Raw genomic sequence first — 20,826 nt, 5'->3', positions numbered from 1 at the left:
GGAAAGTGAGTATAATTGTATAATTCAACATTTTAATTATTTTATTTAAAATATAAAAATATTTATAATAATATTAAAATAATGTTATTTATTAAAAAAAATCTTAAAAATGATGGTTTTCGGCGGACTGGTTACCGCCGAAACCAGGGCAGTCCAAAGAACTAATATGGTTTTCGGCGGAAACCAGTCCATCGGAAACGAGAGCCTTGGTCTGGAAGCCTTCATCGTCGTTCGTCAATGTAGCAGCCATGGTCTGGAAGCCTTCATCGTTGTTCGTCGATGTATTCTTGGTCTGGAAAATGACTTCTGCCAAAATTTAGCGAAAGTCGTTTTTCACCAAAATGTAAAGATTTTCACTAGTCAACAGAAAATATTTTTCGCTGATTGAATTTTCCAAGCGCATCCAAACACTGGAAATCCGTAAAATGATTTCAGAAATTATTTTTCGAGTTTCCAAACACACCATAAGTGAACGTACACCCCTAGAAAGGGAAAATTATGCTGTGGATACGTGTTCACCATGCGCATGGTGAACACTAGTAAATCCATAATTTTTATGATGTAGATTCATAATCTTGTTTTTCATTTGTTGTTAACGGCGTTTCTTTCTTCGCAATCGCATTATTTCTTCTTCGCAGTACACATATTATGAATTTATAGTACAGAAATTATGAATCTATAGTATAAAAATTATGAATCTATAATATAGAAATTATGAATCTACAGTATAGAAATTATAAATCTACAGTATAGAAATTATGAATCTACATTATAGAAATTATGAATCGATGTTCATATATCACATAACTATATTATGAATTTACGGTATAGAAATTATGAATCTACAATATAGATGTTATGAATCTACAATATAAAAATTATGAATCTATAGTATAGAAATTATAAATCTATCTGTATTTACCATGTGTATGGTGAGCAAGTGTCCACCGCATAACGTTCCCCTAGAAAATACTCCGTAAAATAATTAAAAGGAAGAAAGAAAAAGAAAATATTGCTCTTTTTAAAAATCAGTGCATGGATTACACGAGCCTCGTGCTTAGCTGCGGTTGTGGATGCACATGTTTATCGCCACAATTTCACACACGTGTAAAAGCAAGACTTGTTTGGTTTTTTCACATTTATCAATCAAAGAAAAAAAGAATAAAGAAAAAGAGAAAACACCGCTGCCGACTGCTTCTCTATCAGTCCTATCAATAACCAATAGTTTGTATTCCAAAAAAGATACTCCGTATTAGTTTATTTTATATCACTAATAAGTGAAATTAATTAAATGACCCAAATATGAAATACTCCGTAATATTATAATATTGAAAACTATGGAATGTTATAGAAAAAAAAAAAAAAAAAAAAAAAACTCTAAATGAGCTAAATCTTACTCCCTATTATGATTACGGAAATATAACAAATTTGAAACTCTTTAATGAGCAAAAAAAAAAAAAAATCCAATCAATAAAGTAATAATAAATAATTAATAAATAAAAGCCCTGGATTCACACTTTCACAGTTTTCACATGTATAACCCAACCATGGTTATTCTTTTGACCCATAAACTACTAACTGCAGTTAGTACACATGCATTTGTGATTTAGAAAAATAAAGAAAGAAAGCGAAGCAAACCTAAACGCATACACGCGCTCTATATCTCTCTCGTTCTCTCTCTTTCTTCTTTCTCTTCTCCCTTTGCCCTTTGAAGGAGAAAAGATAAAATTTCCAGGAAAAAAATTGAAAACAAAATAAAATTTCCAGCATAGAATTCCCAATCTACGAAGAGAATTACTGCAAGTTGTTTGCTCTGCATCTTGACCGGTGTGTATTTTCTTCTTCAATTCCTTGATTTGTATTCTTATATATGCATTGGTACATGAAAAGTTTGTGTCTATTTTTTTGTTCTATTCTAATTTATGTAAAAAACTTTCGATTATGAGATCTGAAAATAGAGCTATGACGGATTGTATATTTCTGAAGAAGAAGATCAATTATGTGGTTGAAAGCCGAGATTTGTGTGTCTATGGTTTCTTAATGTGAAGGTTTGGAGCTTTGGGGAAATAGGCATAGTATTTCGTCGCTTTTATTCATTTCGTCGTCTTTTTATTGTGTGTCTGGGCTATCTAGAAATTGGATATTTGGAGTGAAGAGTTAGAGGTGTTTTGCGGGTGGGGGCTTAAATTAATAAAGATGGCTATGGTGAACTTGTCGTGGAGTGACGAGGACAAAGCCATGGTGGCGGCGGTGTTGGGGACTAAGGCTTTTGATTATTTGATTTCGAGCTCGGTTTCGGCTCAGTGCTCGTTAATGGCGGTGGGAAACGATGAGAATTTACAGACAAAGCTTTCAGATCTCGTGGAGCATCCCAACGCAAGTAATTTTAGTTGGAATTATGCAATTTTTTGGCAACTTTCTCGTTCTAAGTCGGGGGAACTGGTGCTGGGATGGGGTGATGGGTGTTGCAGGGAGCCCAGCGAAGGAGAGGAGTCTGAAGGTACCCGGATTCTGAATCTGCGTCTAGAAGACGAGACCCAGCAGAGGATGAGGAAGAGGGCTATCCAGAAGCTACATATGATGTTTGGGGAAGCTGATGAAGAGAATTATGCTTTTGGATTGGATAGGGTTACAGATACTGAGATGTTCTTTCTTGCCTCCATGTACTTTTCTTTTCCTAAGGGAGAAGGTGGTCCAGGGAAGTGTTTTGGATCTGGCAAGCATTTCTGGTTATATGATGCTCTCAACTCCCCTATAGAATATTGTGTTAGATCATTCCTTGCAAAGTTGGCTGGAATGCAAACTATTGTCTTGATTCCGACTGATGTAGGGGTTGTGGAATTGGGGTCTGTGAGATCCATACAGGAGAGTTTGGACATGTTGCAGTCAATCAAAGCTTGCTTCTCTTCATTCTCTTCACTTTCACTTTCCAGAGCAGCGAAGCAATCTGCACCTATACCTGTCATAATGGACGACAGGAAAGATGCTTTCACCAGTCCAATGGTTAATGAGCACCGCCCGGATGGAATTCCAAAAATTTTTGGTCAGGATTTAAACTCTGGTTGCTGCCCTCCTCAATTTAACAAGGAAAAACAACATGCTGTTAGGAAAGCAGAGGATAGGCCATGGAATGCATACATAAATGGGAATGGGGTGGCATTTTTAAATACACCACCACCACCACGAAATGGTGTTCACAGTGCATCTTGGCCCCAATTCAGTAATTTGAAGCCAGGGAAGGCAGTAGAGATCTACAGTCCACAGAACCAAGAGCTTGTTGTTAATGGGGGGGCAGCAAGAGATGACTTTAGGCTCAACAGTTTTCAGCCACAAAAACCTGCTGCTGCTGCTGCACAAATGCAAATAGACTTCAGTGGAGCAACCTCAAGGCCCATTGTTTCACACTCCTCCCCTACCGTTGAATCAGAGAATTCGGATATTGAAGCTGCTGCTTCATGCAAGGAGGACCACCCAGGTCTGCTCGACGAGAAGAGACCACGAAAACGAGGACGGAAACCTGCTAATGGAAGGGAAGAGCCCCTCAATCATGTAGAAGCTGAGAGACAACGGCGGGAAAAGCTGAACCAGCGGTTTTATGCACTACGAGCAGTAGTTCCAAACATTTCCAAGATGGACAAAGCTTCCCTCCTAGGAGATGCCATTGCCTACATCACTGAGCTACAAAAGAAACTCAAGGACTTGGAATTGGAGAGGGAGAGAGTGGGGGGAGGCAGTAGTTCAAGAGAAACGAGTCCAAATTCGGAGATTCAAAACCACCACCGAGTTCCCAACATCAGTATTGAAGCGGGTAAGAATGAAGTAATTGTAAGGGTGAGCTGCCCATTGGAAACCCATCCGGTATCAAGAATCATCCAAGCATTCAAAGAGGCACAGATCAGAGTTGTTGAGTCCAAAGTGGCTGCAGGGACGGATACGGTGTTGCACACATTTGTGGTGAAGTCCAGTGGATCGGAGCCGCTGACAAAGGACAAGTTGATTGCTGCATTTTCTTGCGAATCATCAAGCTCTCTGCAGCAGCCGCGGCTGTCATCTGTTGTTGGGTTATAACAGTTATGGCAGCACACATAGTCTTAGCTTAAGAATGTAGTAGTAAATTGAGAAGGTTTAATGCGCTTATGCAGAGATTTTGTTTATTATACTACACCCACCAGTTCAAGCCAGGAAATAGAAAAAATAACAATCTATTGACAAAACAATGTAGCAATTTTTCTGCTCTTCATTAGCAATGCCAATACATATTAATACATACGTATTAGATCATTTTCCGAAAGTTACTCAGGGTGTGTTTGGTGGCCAAACTTTGCTCTTCCAATTTCTCTCTCTCTCTCTCTCTCTCTCTCTCTATGCGCAACAACAACCGCGTTGGGAACATGAAATTAATGAATGAAATCACATGTTATTTACTGTCGTCAATTTGTTAGTTGGATCGGAGCACGTACCATGTAATACGTACTTAGATTACCTTAATTTTTTTTTTGAATGCCTAGATTACCTTAATTAGTGACTTGTTTTACAGAACTACAGTTTTTTTTTTTTTTTAAATTAATTATCACGAATACGTGTGATATCACCGTCAAGTCGCTATCATTAGCACTCATTAAGAATTATAAATCAAATTCACACAATGCCTCGTAAACCTTTTTTTTTTTTTTTCTTCTAAACGTTAATGATAGTGTATGTACTTAATCCTAGGGATTTAATATGACTAAGGGTGTCGAAGTGGGTTGAAGCTAACATGTCGGCCTTAAACTGCGGTGGTAAGTTAGGACCTAAAATTTTTTATCCGGGCAAAAATATAGGCTTTGCGAGCATAACTTGTGCATATTGGCAAGTAAATTCGCATGGGCCGCGGGCTAACAATTTTATTTTTTTTTTTTTTTAAAAGTCCTACTATACATGACCTACTCAAATACATAACCCTAAATTTTCTAATTGTAACTTTGAAAGCAACAAAATAGGCATAAGGTGTGCCAAGTAGCTTATAGCTCAATAGCATTTATGTGGCTCTCCCATATGAGAAGTTACATGTATGGACATATATTACATTGTAATAGAGTCAATAGTAATATATAATAATAATAATAATAATAATAATAACGTAAGGCATTCTTTACTACTTCTGCGACGACGATTGTCCTCTGCTTCGCACATCGTACATCGAACTCCGCAAATTGCAGTTTCAGTACGCCGTTGATTATGTGAGTCACCTTTATGAGTTTACTTTATAAATCGCAGCTTAATCTCTGTAAATCTATAAAATCCATTTTAATCTCTGTATCGACTGTACGCCTGCATGGCTGCATCGCCTGTTCTCTGTTTTTCATATCCAAAGGATCGAAACAATATTAAAAATTGGGAAAATGTTCAAATTAGTCACTGAACTGTACACAAAAAATGTAAATAGGCGGCCATCCAATTTAAAAACAATGCAATAAATCACAACTTAATCTCTGTAAATTCATAAAATGCATTTTAATTTCTGTATCAATTGTACGTCTACATGGCTGCATCGCCTGTTCTCTGTTCTTCATATCCGAAAGATCGAAACAATATTAAAAATCGGGAAAATGTTCAAATTAGTTACTGAACTGCACACAAAAAAAAAAATGTAAATAGACCATCCAATTAAAAAACAATGCAATTAGATCAAAAGTGACTTATTTTCCCGTTAATCGTTGATGTGTGCATCCATTAATAAATTATTTTAAATAATAATAATAATAAAAATTCCAACCCCACCCCTCCCCTCTATCGTAGCCGGGCGGATCTCCAATTGGAGACGAACTACATTTCGGATATTGGGGGCGGGTCGAATATGAAAATGTATTATCCCACCCGAAATTCTTTATCCATCGTCGTATTGATCTGCGGTTCGGATATAACTTGTCAGATACGAATGGGGTCGGATGACTTTGTTTCGGACTTTGGACCGGGCGAATTTTTTAGGTCGATCGGGTTATGCGCAGCCCTACAAGCAAGGGTGGAGACAACGTCGCTTTGGGGATGTTATATATATATATATATATATAAATTTTTTTTTAAAAAAATTCATTTGGTGTTGGTCATCCCTCTGCCTCGCCACGAGTCGCCACCGCCCACCACTGCTACCAGCTTCCCGGACTCCCGGTCTCCGTCTTCACCCTCAGTCCGCCTCAGTCGTCGTGAGCCGCCTCCGTCTTCACCAGTCACCACCGTCCAGTCGCCGCCTCACCTCATGTTCGTAAATCGTAATCTCGTTCTCAACTTCTCACCCCTTGACTATAAATCTTAATTTCAATAATTTGTTCAAATTGTTTGCCCTAAGTTTTGAGTTTTGGAATTGGATTTATGGTTTTGCCCTAATTTTCCTAATTTTGTTTTTTACCTAATTTCCCTAATTTTGTTTTTGCCCTAAGTTTTTGAATTTTGATATTAGTACTGGCAGCAGTGTGTACTTGAATGCCATGTTCCATGGGTTTTAAACTTTTAATTCCATTTACTTTGACACAATGACACGGCAACCATGAGTGCACTGCTAGCTAGTGATTTATTGCTGTCACTATTTCATCAGAATTTTTGGGCTTGATCAAACTGTACTGTTTTTAAATCCATGTGCATCAATTCTTGATCAAACACCTATTTCAAAATATGAGATAGTGTAGAGGAATATTATCCTGTAGTTCATCATAAACCTTGTATTGTAATTTCTAATGTATTTTGTATTTGAACCTTGTATTTGAACATTTTTTAATTCATTTTACTTTGCCCTAATCGATGGAAGTTGTTTGCTCTGCATATTAACTGGTGTGTATTTTCTTCTTCAATTTGTGAATTTATTTTCTATTATTTTCTTCTTCAAATGCCTAATTGATTTTTTCTCCCGAGTACAGGTGAAGCATACTGAAGCAATCTTACAATGTTTCTTCGTCGGGTTGCTTCGACTTTGCCTCCGTCAACGAGGTTCTTTTGCAGTACTGCTAACCGTGATTTTACCAATGCTATTGCAGAACTCAATAAGGTTCTCTCAATTCTTAACAACTCATTTCCATATTATGACTATGAATCCAACATTGATGCGATGCTTATAAAAACGACAAAACGTAGGGAATTGCTCTTATCTAAATCAAGCATTTCATTCCGTCCCACCGTAACTAGTATTTTACTCACGAAATAGATTCTCTACTTTTGATTGCTGCATTGTAACTATGCTATGCTATGATCGTAACAGTCTCAAATGTATTCCTTCTATGCTGATATGATTATTACAGAGTTGCATATTCAGCACTAAGTGCTATTTTCAAATTTCAAACTAGCTACTTCGGTGTTCAATCTCTCTCTCTCTCACTTTCTTAGGTTTATGATATAGTATAGGTGTATTTTGAATCTGGATGTTCTTGAAATCAAGTGTCTTGTGTGGCTCACTTTAATAGTGTGTTGTTCCCAGGAAATGGAATACATATTTGGTGAACCCGCTCCATCTAGTCTTTCAGGTTCTGTTAACAACCAAAATACTACACAAGCGTCTAAACCTGTCCCACAAGAAATGACAAAAAATGACTCATCATCATCTGGGTTGACTCATGTCGGCAGCACAGGTGAGGCACAAATGGTAGATGTCTCTTGTAAAGAGGTTAGTAATAGAGTAGCCATTGCAAGTTGCAAGGTTATTTTGGGCAGGAAGGTGTTTGATCTGGTTTCAACCAATGAGATGGAAAAAGGAGATGTTCTTGGTGTGGCTAAGATAGCTGGAATTTATGGGGCAAAGCAGACAAGCAGCCTCATCCCACTATGCCACAATATAAACTTAACACATATTCGAGTGGATTTGAAGTTGGATCCTCAAGACTTGAGTGTTGAAATAGAAGGGGAAGCTGCCACAGCTGGGAAAACCGGGGTTGAGATGGAGGCCTTAACAGCAGTCACTGTTGCTGGCCTAACAATATATGATATGTGCAAGGCAGCTTCAAAAGATATCCAGATTACCGATGTCAGGCTTGAGCAAAAAACTGGGGGGAAAAGCGGGGACTGGTCCAGGAAAAATGATTATTCATTTGGAAGGTGTAAAAGTTAAGTCCATTAAATGCCTCATGAAGATCATTGCCTTACAGGATAATGGAAATGTCTTTATTGACCTTGTCATGTTTCTTACCACATTCTAGAGTTTGATAGTATGGAAAGTTAAAGATGATCTTCCCTATGATAATGCTGTTATACCAAGTCAAACGATAAGCTGGATGTGGTAAATGACATCGATTACTTGTTAAGTTTTTCATTGCACTCTTTTCTGTGAACTGGTCACAATGCATTCATCTGTTGAGTTCTGCATTTAGTCACTGGAGCCTAATATAGCTTCTATGTATTCAATTGAAGTTGTTCTATTTTCATTATATGGATTTGCTTGAATTGTTATGAGTTGGATTTGGTTGGTGTGATAGTTTTGTCTTCCCATGACACCAGCCCAAGCCCAAGCCCAAGCCCATAGAGGTGGAGCGTTATGCTGTGCAACCGTGTGCACTATGCAAGATGCACACGGAATTGGATCCATAATTTCTATACTATAGATGCACATAATTTGCCCATAGAGGTGACTGATCTGCAAGCACATCTGGTCTAAGAGGAGTAGATTAGATTATGGGATTTAGTTGCATTGAATATTAGGGTGGTACGTGAAGAAGTTGTATGTTGTATTGTTGTTGATGATATAGTTTTCCCTTAGCTTGTTTAAGAAAAGATGTGAGATGTAACAGGAGGCACAGGCTGTTCCTCCGAAAGTGGAGTGAATTTGAATTTGTGGTGCCGTGGTACTCAGGACTCGGGAGTGGAAAGGTGTTTCCATTTACCGCGATGTCCGCCCTAATTATTTGGTGAAATGAATTACGGAGTACTTGACTTGACTAGGTAGGCCCACACGGTTTTGTTTTGTGGGAAAGCAACTCTTTTGTGAATGGGCCATCATCATCATGTTCTCCATCATTTGATTAATTAACATTGTATGTATGTATGTATGTATACGCAGAGCAGTTGGTCAACATGCAGGAACGCCCTCGGACTAGAAGATATTTGTTGAGATATTAAACAATGTTGAATAATGCATCTACTTTGTCGGCTTGGATTTATAATATTATTATTCAATGAATGAATGAAATTAAAGATGGTATATGGGGGGCATGGGGCACCTACCCCTACCCTTAACCTTGGAGTTGCTTGCCCCTATTGCTACTAAGTACTAACTATTGTGGTGTATGTTCAGTGCTCTTTACTTTTGCAGTTTTAATGCCTTCATTAATTGAAAGCTAGAAAAAAGATGGATGCATATGCGCCTATGCGGAGTATTTTGGAAAGCAGGGTGGGGCCTATTATTTTTGGTGTACTGCTGCCTACCCCATGGACTATTTAAGTCTCTTCGCCCGCCCTATTTATCAGAGTTAATATTAAATCCACCGTATTCCTCATCCAATTATTAATTTTTGAACATTAATTAAAAAACCAAAAAAAAAATTTAAAATATTACTGAATTTTTTTTTTTTCCTTTTAAACTACTCCGTATTAAAATTCATCAAAAGATTATTACAAAAGAATGAAGGAGAATTTTCAAACCACTTCTAACAATCAATCATAGAAAGGGATACTCACAAGCCTATGAGCAATCTGATAGCACTAGAGTTAATAGGCAACCTAGCTAAGGTACCTGTAAGTGTGTGTAGGTTGCTTTTGGAGTAAAAAAGAAAAAAGTAACAAATATGATGGTAGATAGGGAGTTTATAGGAAAGAGGATTTGCAACTTTGGCCCTACTTGGTAAAAAATTGGCTTATAGGCTAATTTTGGCTTATTTGACCATTATTAATTGTTTGATTTAGTTAAAATATCAATATAAATGTTTGGTTAATTAGCTTATTGCAACTTTAAAAAGTTAAAATTCAAAAAGCTACTCCAAGCAACTTTTTCAATTAGCTTTTTGAGAAAAGAAATTATACCAAACAGCTATCAGCTAACAGCTAAGTGTTTCAGCTAACAACTAACAGCTATCAGCTAACAGCCATTTTACCAAACAGGGCCTTTGTCTTCTTCTTGGTTGCCTCCGCCCTCCACCAGGACCACCAGTGCCATTACATTCTACTAATGCTCCCAAAGCACACCCGTTCTCTTCTTCTTGGTTGTTCGATCTCATCCCATCTTCAATTCGCCTCCCTCAATTAGCGCTTCGCCCTCTCTTTCAATCCCCAATACTCCAAAACACCCTTTCCCTTAACCTCATATCTTCCTTTGCCCACAAGCTAAGGCCCTCTTTGTACAGCGCGATGCAGCTAGAGCCAAGGCATGGCAGGGAGAATTAGAGTAGAAAGTGTCATATATTTGATTTAACTAAACTATATATTAGGTGTTGAAATGTGACATTACATGAATTCTCTCAACAAATGAGATTGTCATCTTGAATATGTAGTTGGAATATCTTTACTTTTTTTGGATAAGATTTTTTTCCCACTTTCTATAGAAAAATGAACGTTCAACAACACTTGTGAAACAAATATCAACATTTTATTTAAGATATAAGGCATGGCATGGAGAATTAGAGGAGAAAGTGTCATTCACCTATACTAGATTAGAGTAAATAGCCAAACTAGCTAAGGTTTGGGGTAGAGGGAAAAGCAACAAATATGATGGTAGTTAGGGGCTTAACAAGATAAATGATTTGCAAGTAGTTTTAATACACATTTTCATGGCTAACCTATTACTTGATTCATAATTAGTTTTTTATAAGATCAACTTAGATGGAAGGAGATCGGGATTAACCTGCATCCAATTATTCAAATACCTTTACAGGGGGTTTGATTGGAAGAGGGGAATTATGTGAGAAATGAATTGTAATTTCATGGAAGTTGAATTACTGGGAATAAAATGGGAATTTAAATTCCAGTGTTTGGTTGACGGGAATATAATTACTGAGAATTTCAATTCCAATGTTTGGTATACATGGGAATTGAAAGGGAATAAGTAGTATAAAGTCAAAATGTCCATTATTGTTGTTAGACATTAATTTTAGGTTAAAAAAGGAAGGGGTAATTTTGACTCATCACTATCTTTTTTTCCCAAGAATTAAAATCCCAGGAGGAGACATGGGATTTTAATTCCATGAAAATGGGGGAATTGCAATTCCCTCCAACCAAACTACGGAATTTAATAGCCTTTGAAATTAGGTGAGAATTAAGTGGGAAGATAATTTAAAATCTCTCCAACCAAACGTCCTTTATAGTTTTAGTTTATAGAATTGGGTAATCAATATTTTCAATCACTTTAAAAAGAAATAAATTCACTCATTCTCATCCCAAGTAAATTTGGACATGAAAGCAAGAGAATAAAATGTGTTGATTTGCACTTCATAATTGTTGGTTTTACTAGGGAAGCCCATCATAAAACTCAAAAAATAAAATTTAGTGTTAAAAATAAATAGATATGAGAATTTTTGTCATGAAAGTCACAAGTCTTTTTTAATTATGTCAAGCTAAATTCGCTATAATAGAGTGTTTGTATATGTACAATGTAGTTGTCTCAAGTGATGAATACTTTTGTAGAACATTTTAGAGAGCAGGTCTTTGAACTTAATTGGGTGATTTGTATAGTAAAAAAAATAATGAATGTTTTTGTCGTATTTATGACTCTGACTTTGAAAAGATTGATGATATTTTTGATAATTATGATTTTTGACCATAATCTTTAATTTATTGTAACTATCTTTTAATGCTATTTAAATATTGACCATGTTAATTTTGAGGGTTAGACCGCTAACATATATTCTAGGTCATTAATGCCATTAAGTTATTGGATCCCTACCATCAATAGTATTTTTATTTTATTTTTTTAATATAGGAAATGTAAAGCATCCCTCTAAAGTTTAATACTCCTACCAGGCATGTATATTGGATGAAAAGAAAAAGGAAAATAAAATAAGTTGATATATTACCACTAATAATTTGTTGTGATGAAGGAGGAAGTAAGAGTAAAGTGGAAGTTATTTTTTAATAATTGTTTAATGAAAACAAAAATTGATTATTTATTGAAATTGGAAGTCTAACATGCGTATGCATCATTGTGAAAAGAATTGATAATTTAAGCTTGTTAATATTTGTTACAACTAATCACATTAAAACCGAGTAACAAAGTGAATGACTTTTGTCCAGCTGGTTTTGATTATTATAAATAGGAGAAAGCAGCAAAAGTAGGGGACAGTAGTCAATTTATTGCTAAAGCCACGAAATACCCAAAAGTTAGCGGCGGGGTGTAATGCTTTATTTATTTACATTACAGTAATTTAATTACTTATTAAGAGTTTCCCAAATGTAAATCCAATCCTATATTACATTACAGTAATTTAAACCCAACAAGCACAAGTAAATAAATTTTAAATAACAAGCGAATATCACAACTCACAACAGAATATACCAAACGGAAGAGTAATTAGAAGTTGTAAATATGAAAATAGTAATTATACCTCTAGTCCTAATTCATATGCTCGTTTTCTATTTTTTATGATTTGACATGATTTAATTGCTCAATTTAATAAAAGCTATGATATTTATCATTTTTTTCTTTAATCAAATTTAAATATAAATGAGAATAAAAGTTGGAAGTAAATTTTTGGAAGTTGACAAAGACCCTGTTTGGTAAAAAATTAGCCTATAGGTCAATTTTGGCTTATTTAATCACTATTAATTGTTTGATTTAGTTAAAATATCAATATAAATGTTTGGTTAATTAGCTTTTTGTAATTTCAAAAGGCTAAAATTCAAAAAGCTACACCAAACAACTTTTTCAATTAGCTTTTTGAGAAAAGAAATTATACCAAACAACTATCAAGTAACAGTTAATTTACCAAACACTTTTCTACAATCAGCTAATATTATCAACTATTTATACCTTCAAATCAATACAATCAGCTAACAGCCATTTTACCAAACAGGGTCAAAGTAATTTTCATATGGAAATGGAATTACTCCAGCAGACGGAAACGGGAACGGAGATTAAACGGAAAATTCCAAAATAAAATAAAAGCGCAGATAGCAGATAGCAGATTTCACACACCGCACAGTAGATTGTGATTGGACCAATTTCCATAATACACACTGTCTGAGGCTTGCCTTTGTGCCTCCACCACTACCCAATATTTATGCTCCCAAACCACACCCACTCCCATTTCCATTCTCTTCTCTCTCAATAATGGCTGCCCTCTCCTCCGCCTTCTTCTTGCTTTTCCTATTTTCTTGCCATCCCATCTTCGCCTCCCTCGATTACCAAACCCTTTCGCTTCGTCCTCTCCCCACCGCTCAACACTACTCCCTCTCTTCCAAACCCCAATATTCTCAAACCCTTGTTCAACCTGACGACTCCGAAAACACCCTTTCCCTTGACCTACACCATATCGACCTCATCTCTTCCGCTGCCGTCAATGCCACCCCCAAGGCCCTCTTCGTGAAACGCCTACAGCGCGATGCAGCTAGGGCCAAGGCTCTTTCCCTGCTCGCCGCCGCCGCACCACCACATAACGCCACCCGCGGAAGGGACTTCAGTAGCTCAGTCATTTCCGGGCTTGCTCAGGGGAGTGGTGAGTACTTCACGCGCCTTGGCGTTGGCACTCCTCCCAAGTACGCTTTCATGGTTCTAGACACTGGAAGCGACGTCGTTTGGCTCCAGTGCTCCCCTTGCAGAAAGTGCTACGCCCAGACAGACCCGGTTTTCGATCCCAGCAAATCATCCTCCTTTGTTGGCGTTAAGTGTGACTCTCCCCTTTGTCGCCGTCTCGACTCTTCTGGCTGCAACAAGCGCCAAACGTGCCTCTACCAAGTGTCCTACGGCGATGGCTCTTTTACCGTCGGCGACTTTTCCACCGAGACACTGACGTTCAGGAGGACGCGAGTGAGAAACGTCGCACTGGGTTGCGGTCACGACAACGAAGGTTTGTTCGTGGGAGCAGCCGGTCTATTGGGACTGGGGAGGGGGAGATTATCGTTTCCGAGTCAGGCCGGTCGACGTTTCGGGCGTAAGTTCTCGTATTGCCTCGTGGACCGCTCCTCCGCCTCCTCTAGGCCATCATCTTCAATAGTTTTTGGTGATTCGGCGGTTTCCAGAAGTGCGGTTTTTACCCCTCTGCTCACCAACCCAAAATTGGATACCTTCTACTACGTGGAGCTAACTGGAATTAGCATCGGAGGGGCTAGGGTCCGGGGTATTAACCCCTCGGTATTCAAGCTGGATCCGACAGGAAATGGTGGAGTGATAGTGGATTCGGGTACATCGGTAACCCGGTTGACCCGGGCAGCGTACGTGGCAATGAGAGATGCATTCCGGAAGGGGGCTTCGGACCTGAAACCATCATCGGAGTTCTCGTTGTTCGATACGTGCTTCGACCTGTCAGGGAAAACAGAAGTGAAGGTGCCGACGGTGGTGCTGCATTTCCGGGGAGCGGACGTATCACTTCCGGCTGCGAACTATTTAATTCCGGTGGATACGGAGGGGAAGTTCTGTTTTGCGTTTGCGGGGACAACAAGCGGGCTATCCATAATTGGGAACATCCAGCAACAAGGATTCCGGGTGGTGTTCGACTTGGCGGGTTCTAGACTCGGGTTCGCTGCCAGTGGGTGCGCATAATAATTCTAATTTACTCCCAAATATCTGTTTCCTATTCCTGTTGGAGGATTTTAATTTCAGTTATATTTAATTTTGAATTATAAATGTAGTAGGTAGTGGGGTATTTTGGTTGGATCTCCGGAAAGAGGGGATGAATCGAATTACTAGGATATGATGATTTATGAACAAAAATTGGAGCATCGCAATGCAATGCAATGCAATGGTCACATGGGTGAGTAAATTATTACTCTGAAAATGTGTGTGTAACTACGTACACACTTATGCAACCTAATTAATTGGTGTTTGTATGTTTTGTATTCTTCTCGCTGGGTGAACCACCATCTCCATTATCATGTATTTGGAGCATGAGGATTTTTATTTATTTAAGATAACATATAAGATAAGATGTATCCTTAATGGGGAGTCATATGATATGATATCATCTCTTTCCCAACGTTAGTAAAAGTCTTTTTCTTTTACTGATTACTTAAGTTTTCCCAGTCGAGAGTATGATTTGTGATGTTTCATGATGCATTGCTTTGTGAATATTAATGCGCAGTGGTAGTGATAGTGGTAGGGAAGTAGTTTCTTTGGGAGAAGGGAAGTAGTTTCTTACTTTTCAAGTCGAAGCCGTGGAGAGGGGGACAAAATAAAGGCTTGGTAGTGCTACTGGTACGGTATTTAATGTGTTAGCCGTTAGGCCATCGCTAACCCAAAACTGGCAAAACGCTCAAAATTTACGCGAAATGTCACATCAAAAAAATATTTTCATATTAAATTTTATTCATTTTCAATCCATTAGACTAAGGGGTCGTTTGGTTCACGGAATGTGAGATTACCTTAGGGAATGTTAGATTGCCAGGAATGTTAGATTCCTGGGAATGTTAGATTTCTGTGTTTGGTTAAAACTGAGGTATGTAATATAAACCTGTTTGGTTGAAGAGTTAATGTTTATGTTGTAATGAATATTTTACTTACATATGTCATGTGTATGAAGTTCAAAAGGCTTTATTTTAATTTTTTTACCCACGAAATTAAAATTTTCATCTTCTAAGCAACACCTATTATTATTATTATTTTATAATAAAATATGTAATTATAATAATATAATTTATTATTTATTACCATATAAAAATTAAAAACTCAACAACATAAAAGATATTATCACAATAGCAACAAAATAATATTTTTATAGTAAGAGAATGACAAAGTAAGCAAATAACCAAGGGAATCTCACATTACCTAAAGAAGATGGGGGAATCACATTCCCTCCAAAATCTGATGTGGAGGCTATCTTTGATTCCATGGGAATGTTAGATAACTCCAACCAAACATAGGAATGTTACATAACTAAACAAATATAACCCTGGTTATCTTAGATAACCTGAACCAAACGCCCCCTAAAGGTTATTCCACATTAAAATTATTTAATTTCTCAAAATTTAAAAGTTTATTAATTTGAATTTAATTAATTTAATATAAAATATAATTTGTGATGTAAAATATAATTTATTGGAAGCGTTCTTCTGACATTTTTTTTTTCTGTTTTGCCGATATACAGTACCTATTAGTTTAGCTTGAGCTGGCCATCTTTCCATTCATTCATTATTTCTCCTCGTCCTCACAACATATAATGCTTCCTGGGCTTCTGCCCAATTTGAGGAAGGTTTCAACTCTGAATTCTATAATCTGCATTGTACTCTTTAATTCTGATGTGATTTTATTTTTTTTAATGCGATGAAAATTGAATTTTAAAGTGGAGTTGAAGGGTATCAACTTTTGTTCATTTGTAATAAATTTAAATACTTCTTCTTCATTAGAGCATCCACATCAAAGCATAATATGGAGATATTAGTACAATAATATGCACTTCAACAGATGGGAAGCAAAGATAATATCAAAAATAATTCTTCTGCAAATGTCAAGATAATGGCAAGAAAAAAGAAAAGAAAAAAGACCAGCATACATTATTCCCAATTCTCTCTAACTGATGTCGATGCTCTTATGAAGGAAGGGCGCAATGTAAGGTGCGGTACGGGCATATATTGCGGTGGGAGAAAGACAGCGACATGGGAGCACATGTGAGCGAGTGACGAGGAGATGAACTTCAATTATTCATCACATAAATGTACATACACCACCACTACCACTACGACGGTGACTCCAAGAAATCAACAACTATACTATACAATATGTATAGTACCCACCGCCATACTTCAAATCTCCGGCCCCTCGTGTCCTTTTCTGGATGGGACCCAACCACCCGATGCCATGCCATTTATTTTATATGATTATTGGAACCAAAACAAAAGAAACAAACATTTGGTAACAAGTAACATGAAGTAAGTAGTACTAGTACTAGAAGAAAAAAGCTTTTTTGGTTCTGCTCTGCTACGACATGCTCATGTCTCCACGAAATTTCCTCGTCCTTGCCTTCCTCCCTCCTCAGTACAACACATTTCAACTTTTACACCACAACTCAATAACTTAATCATTTTAGCTATTAAAAAACAGAGAGAATTGAAGAAAACCGATGTACAATGTAGGTTTTTATTTTTAATAAATAAATATATATATCTTATTTAATTATTATACTCTAGATTGGATGCCAATTTAATTAATGAATAATATAATGATTACCTCCACAGTCCACACTTGTGAGATGTGAATGCAAATGATTTAGTTAGACATCCATCCATTCATCTTCTCTCTCTTACACACATGTCTCTGTTCGATGTTCAGTAAAATATTAAATAAAATGTCACAGAATTTTGTCTGCAAAGACATTCCCACCTACTACTGTTACTTTGCTTAAATAACTGGTACGTTGGTTAGTCAAATACAAAGTTAAAAGTAATTTGGTTTCCTTAGATCTGATCCGCACCCCTTCCAATTTCCAAATGCCTTCAGAGGCCCATATCCATTTTGGGCTTTTAGAAGTAGGCCTCTCCTTAATGGGAATGCATAAAGTGTAATTTCTGATCTGGAGCCAACAACCACTTCAATTACATATTTTCCTGCGCTGCAGGGACTTCAAGAAGAAGAAGAAGATAATGGAGGATGAGAGTGATAATGAGAAGAGGATGGTGTTAGGGCTTATAGAGAAAGCAACAAATTCAACCACACCCCAAGTCGACCCGCGCCTTCTCAAAGGCATCAAATCTCTCGTCCGCTACTCCGACTCCCACCTACGACTTGCCGCCCAAACCCTAATGTCCCTCATGAAACGTGATCACTCTCAGGTACGCTTATCATTTCCTACCGTATATGCTTTCATACGTTTACTCCAATTTCTTTGTATGTATGGTTAATGGTTTACATATCTCGATGTTGTTGGGTTGGGCTAATTATAGGATTTCATTTAATTTAATTTTCCCACCTTTTTCTTTGCAAACTTGGAATTGAGAAACAATGACGCTCGCTGCTGCACTCAAACGTTATGAAATTTCATTTTCCTTCTTATCTTTTGCAGGTTAGGTATCTCTCCCTTTTGATTATAGATGAACTCTTCATGAGGTCAAAGCTTTTCCGGGCTATACTCGTTGAGAATTTAGATCAGTTATTAACCTTGAGTGTAGGGTTCAGAAGGAACCTACCCCTCCCTGCCCCTGCTTCTGTTGCATCTGTTTTGCGTTCCAAGGCTATTGAGTTCTTGGAAAAATGGAACACCTCATTTGGAATTCACTACAGGCAGCTTAGGTTGGGGTATGATTATCTCAAAAATACGCTTAGGTTTCAATTTCCCAATCTCCAAGCAAATGCATTGCGCATCCAGCAGGAGAGAAGAGAAAGAGAGGCGAGGACAAAGGATATTTTGCTGAAGAAGCTTCAAACTTTGAAGGACAATCTTGCTTCAATCAAATATGAGATTCAGTCAACAACTGATGAAATTTGCCAGTGTTTAAACATTCTTAACACAAAGGATGAAGAGGATATACCATTGGTTCCGTTAGATGATGAAGACATTGAAGAGTTCCGCAACCCCGAACTGAGACAACTTCGCCATGACTCTTTGAAAGAAGGGGAAAAGGTTAGGGAGAGTACTGACAATAAGGTTGTTTTTGATGCACTGAGGGAACTGTATAGGGTTCTAATCACCAAACATATAGTTGCTGTGCAAGAATGGATATCAGTTCTCATAAGAGTGGAAACAGAAGACACCAGGTTTAGGGACTCTACATTGAAGGACTTTATTGATATTCGAAATCACCTCAAATCAGTAAAAGCAAAATGTGAAGAAGCCTCAGCTTGCACTCTTTCAAAAACTACCTGTTTTGAGGAACAAGTCATCTGGGAAGATGGTAATGTTGGATCATTTGAGAGTAGAAAACCTGTTGGGACACAAAACAATGATGATGGCCGTGCTTTGGCTTCAAATCCCAGTGAGGTGAGATGTGAAGCTATTGAAGGCAGTGATAGATGTCCCAAGGGAAATCGAACCTTCAAGGTCAAAAAGGACACTGGTGGTGAATCAAATCCATTACGTAGTGAGCTTTTACTTAATGCTCCAGTCACGGGCTGGAGCTCTTTCTTGGACAACTGGGGCTCAAAGCGGGATGTCTTGGCTAACCAAAGGGGTTTGGATCTTGATGGACACTGGGGTAGGGTAGACCATGATGCTGTTATTCCTGCAGAAAAAATTGCAGAGTTGCATGTGCATATGACTGTTTATAGAGAAGATCCTGTTGAAATCCAACCATGCCGTGCCCCTTTGAGGAAAGGTGGACTTTGTCAGAGGAGAGACTTGAGAGCTTGTCCATTTCATGGACTGATAATTCCTCGAGATGATGAAGGAAAGCCAATTCTTCAAGGCCCATTGACAGAAGAGACATTATCAGAAACAGAAGACAAAGGAAATGCCATCAATCAATGCCCTTCAATGGGTGATATGACTCATGCGGGCGATAACATGGTGGAGCAATTGGCCAGGCAAGCTGTGAAGAATGTTCGAGAGAGGGATAAAGGTGAAGCAAAGCAGAGAGAACACGAGAGGCAGAATTTGAAGCGAGCAAAGCTTGCAAAGGTACGAGAACACAATGAAGCTGTTCTTCGTGATGCTGCAATTGCATCTTCCTCGAATTCTTATGCTGGAGAAGATCAGCATACTACCAATGGGACAAAATATTCTGCAAGAAACAAGAAAGAAACCCTTGCATCTATGTTGAAAAAGAAAGAAAGCGTTAGAGACAGATTAGCTCAGAAGCTTCTGAACTCGCGGGCAAAAGATGCTACACAAAGACAGTTGACGGTAGCAGAGGAAGCAAATTACCGAGAAGCTTTTGCAAACCAGTGGTAGAGAAATGAGGATTCTCTGTGACATGCACTCAGAGGTTGCTTGATGTTATTTGTGTGTGTATATATATATATATATACATACTTTTCAGTCTTTTAACCGAATGTACATTGAGATGTATTGAATTTTCCCCTTCTTTTCTTCAACTTCCCTTTTTGGCTTTAGTTCAGCAAATTGTAAATTGGTTTAGACTTTAGACAATGTTTTGATGTTTTTATTCAAGTTTCATTGGCGATTGACAAATTTTGGCAATTAGGTTAGTCCATGCCATGATCAGAGCATTAACACTTGGAAAGAGTATATAATTTCAATTTTGAAGCTCAGCTTATCCATTTTCCGCTCCAGTAGATAAGATAAGAGCATCCACATTGAGCATATTTTTGTCAGGGGAGGGGGGCATGCATTGATGTGGGAGTGAAATAGTTGGAAAATATTCAGCCTGCAAGAAACAAAATAATGTCAAATAGTTAGAAAATATTCAGCCTGCAAGAAACAAAATAATGTCAAATAGTTAGAAAATATTCAGCCTGCAAGAAACAACATAATGTCAGTACTTTTTTAGCTTTTCGTTTCTTTTGTGCTTTGTTTTTTACACTTTCGTTTCTTTCAGTTTTCTTTATTATTAATTAAAATATATAATATAAAATGATGGACTCACAAAAAATTGAGAAAAAACTTCAAACTAGTATGAAATTTTTTTTTTTTGTGATTGAGTGAAATAGTGGAGAATAAGGTGGATGCTGGGGCCAATAAATAACTCATAAAAAATCCCAACTGATAAGGTTTCTAAGTTGAGCTCCAGATGCAATCCATTACTACTGTGGTTGATGGACGATGGTAAAACTTTTTTTTTTTTTTTTGAAAAGAGGAGCACTACAGAAGATTAAACGCAGAAGTACAAAACTGCTATAAA

At 37.5% G+C, this 20,826-nt stretch overlaps 4 protein-coding genes across 4 annotated transcripts; all 4 read left to right on the top strand.

Moving 5' to 3' along the window:
• The first annotated feature begins 1,535 nt into the window (after positions 1 to 1,535).
• LOC109185749 (UV-stimulated scaffold protein A homolog) lies at positions 1,536 to 20,156 on the top strand. Its single transcript, XM_019335705.1, has 3 exons — positions 1,536 to 1,827; positions 17,649 to 17,862; positions 18,093 to 20,156. Exons 2-3 carry the CDS (start codon positions 17,674 to 17,676, stop codon positions 19,914 to 19,916), a joined length of 2,013 nt encoding a protein of 670 aa, XP_019191250.1. The 5' UTR covers positions 1,536 to 1,827; positions 17,649 to 17,673; the 3' UTR covers positions 19,917 to 20,156.
• On the top strand, positions 1,824 to 4,286 carry LOC109185760 (transcription factor bHLH13). Its single transcript, XM_019335714.1, has one exon. It carries the CDS (start codon positions 2,197 to 2,199, stop codon positions 4,066 to 4,068), a length of 1,872 nt encoding a protein of 623 aa, XP_019191259.1. The 5' UTR covers positions 1,824 to 2,196; the 3' UTR covers positions 4,069 to 4,286.
• LOC109185787 (cyclic pyranopterin monophosphate synthase accessory protein, mitochondrial) lies at positions 6,055 to 8,434 on the top strand. The gene is made up of 4 exons (XM_019335737.1): positions 6,055 to 6,237; positions 6,891 to 7,018; positions 7,445 to 8,051; positions 8,099 to 8,434. Exons 2-4 carry the CDS (start codon positions 6,917 to 6,919, stop codon positions 8,164 to 8,166), a joined length of 777 nt encoding a protein of 258 aa, XP_019191282.1. The 5' UTR covers positions 6,055 to 6,237; positions 6,891 to 6,916; the 3' UTR covers positions 8,167 to 8,434.
• On the top strand, positions 13,071 to 15,002 carry LOC109185779 (aspartyl protease family protein 2). Its single transcript, XM_019335730.1, has one exon. The coding sequence runs from the start codon at positions 13,214 to 13,216 to the stop codon at positions 14,639 to 14,641; it is 1,428 nt and encodes a 475-aa protein (XP_019191275.1). The 5' UTR covers positions 13,071 to 13,213; the 3' UTR covers positions 14,642 to 15,002.
• Positions 20,157 to 20,826: the final 670 nt, after the last annotated feature.

Source organism: Ipomoea nil, unplaced genomic scaffold (genome assembly GCF_001879475.1).
Source record: "Ipomoea nil cultivar Tokyo-kokei standard unplaced genomic scaffold, Asagao_1.1 scaffold0188, whole genome shotgun sequence".
NCBI classification, from domain to species: Eukaryota; Viridiplantae; Streptophyta; class Magnoliopsida; order Solanales; family Convolvulaceae; genus Ipomoea; species Ipomoea nil.
The sequence above is the reverse complement of the archived record's forward strand: the minus strand, read 5'-3'. Positions and strand labels throughout refer to the sequence as shown.

Bases quoted from the DNA above. Each gene is read 5' to 3' on its own strand.
- LOC109185760 (XM_019335714.1), top strand. From the start codon at position 2,197: ATGGCTATGGTGAACTTGTCGTGGAGTGACGAGGACAAAGCCATGGTG.
- LOC109185787 (XM_019335737.1), top strand. From the start codon at position 6,917: ATGTTTCTTCGTCGGGTTGCTTCGACTTTGCCTCCGTCAACGAGGTTC. The intron at 7,019-7,444 runs GTTCTCTCAATT...TGTTGTTCCCAG, and splicing joins CTATTGCAGAACTCAATAAG to GAAATGGAATACATATTTGG. The intron at 8,052-8,098 runs TTGGAAGGTGTA...CATGAAGATCAT, and splicing joins CAGGAAAAATGATTATTCAT to TGCCTTACAGGATAATGGAA.
- LOC109185779 (XM_019335730.1), top strand. From the start codon at position 13,214: ATGGCTGCCCTCTCCTCCGCCTTCTTCTTGCTTTTCCTATTTTCTTGC.
- LOC109185749 (XM_019335705.1), top strand. From the start codon at position 17,674: ATGGAGGATGAGAGTGATAATGAGAAGAGGATGGTGTTAGGGCTTATA. The intron at 17,863-18,092 runs GTACGCTTATCA...TATCTTTTGCAG, and splicing joins TGAAACGTGATCACTCTCAG to GTTAGGTATCTCTCCCTTTT.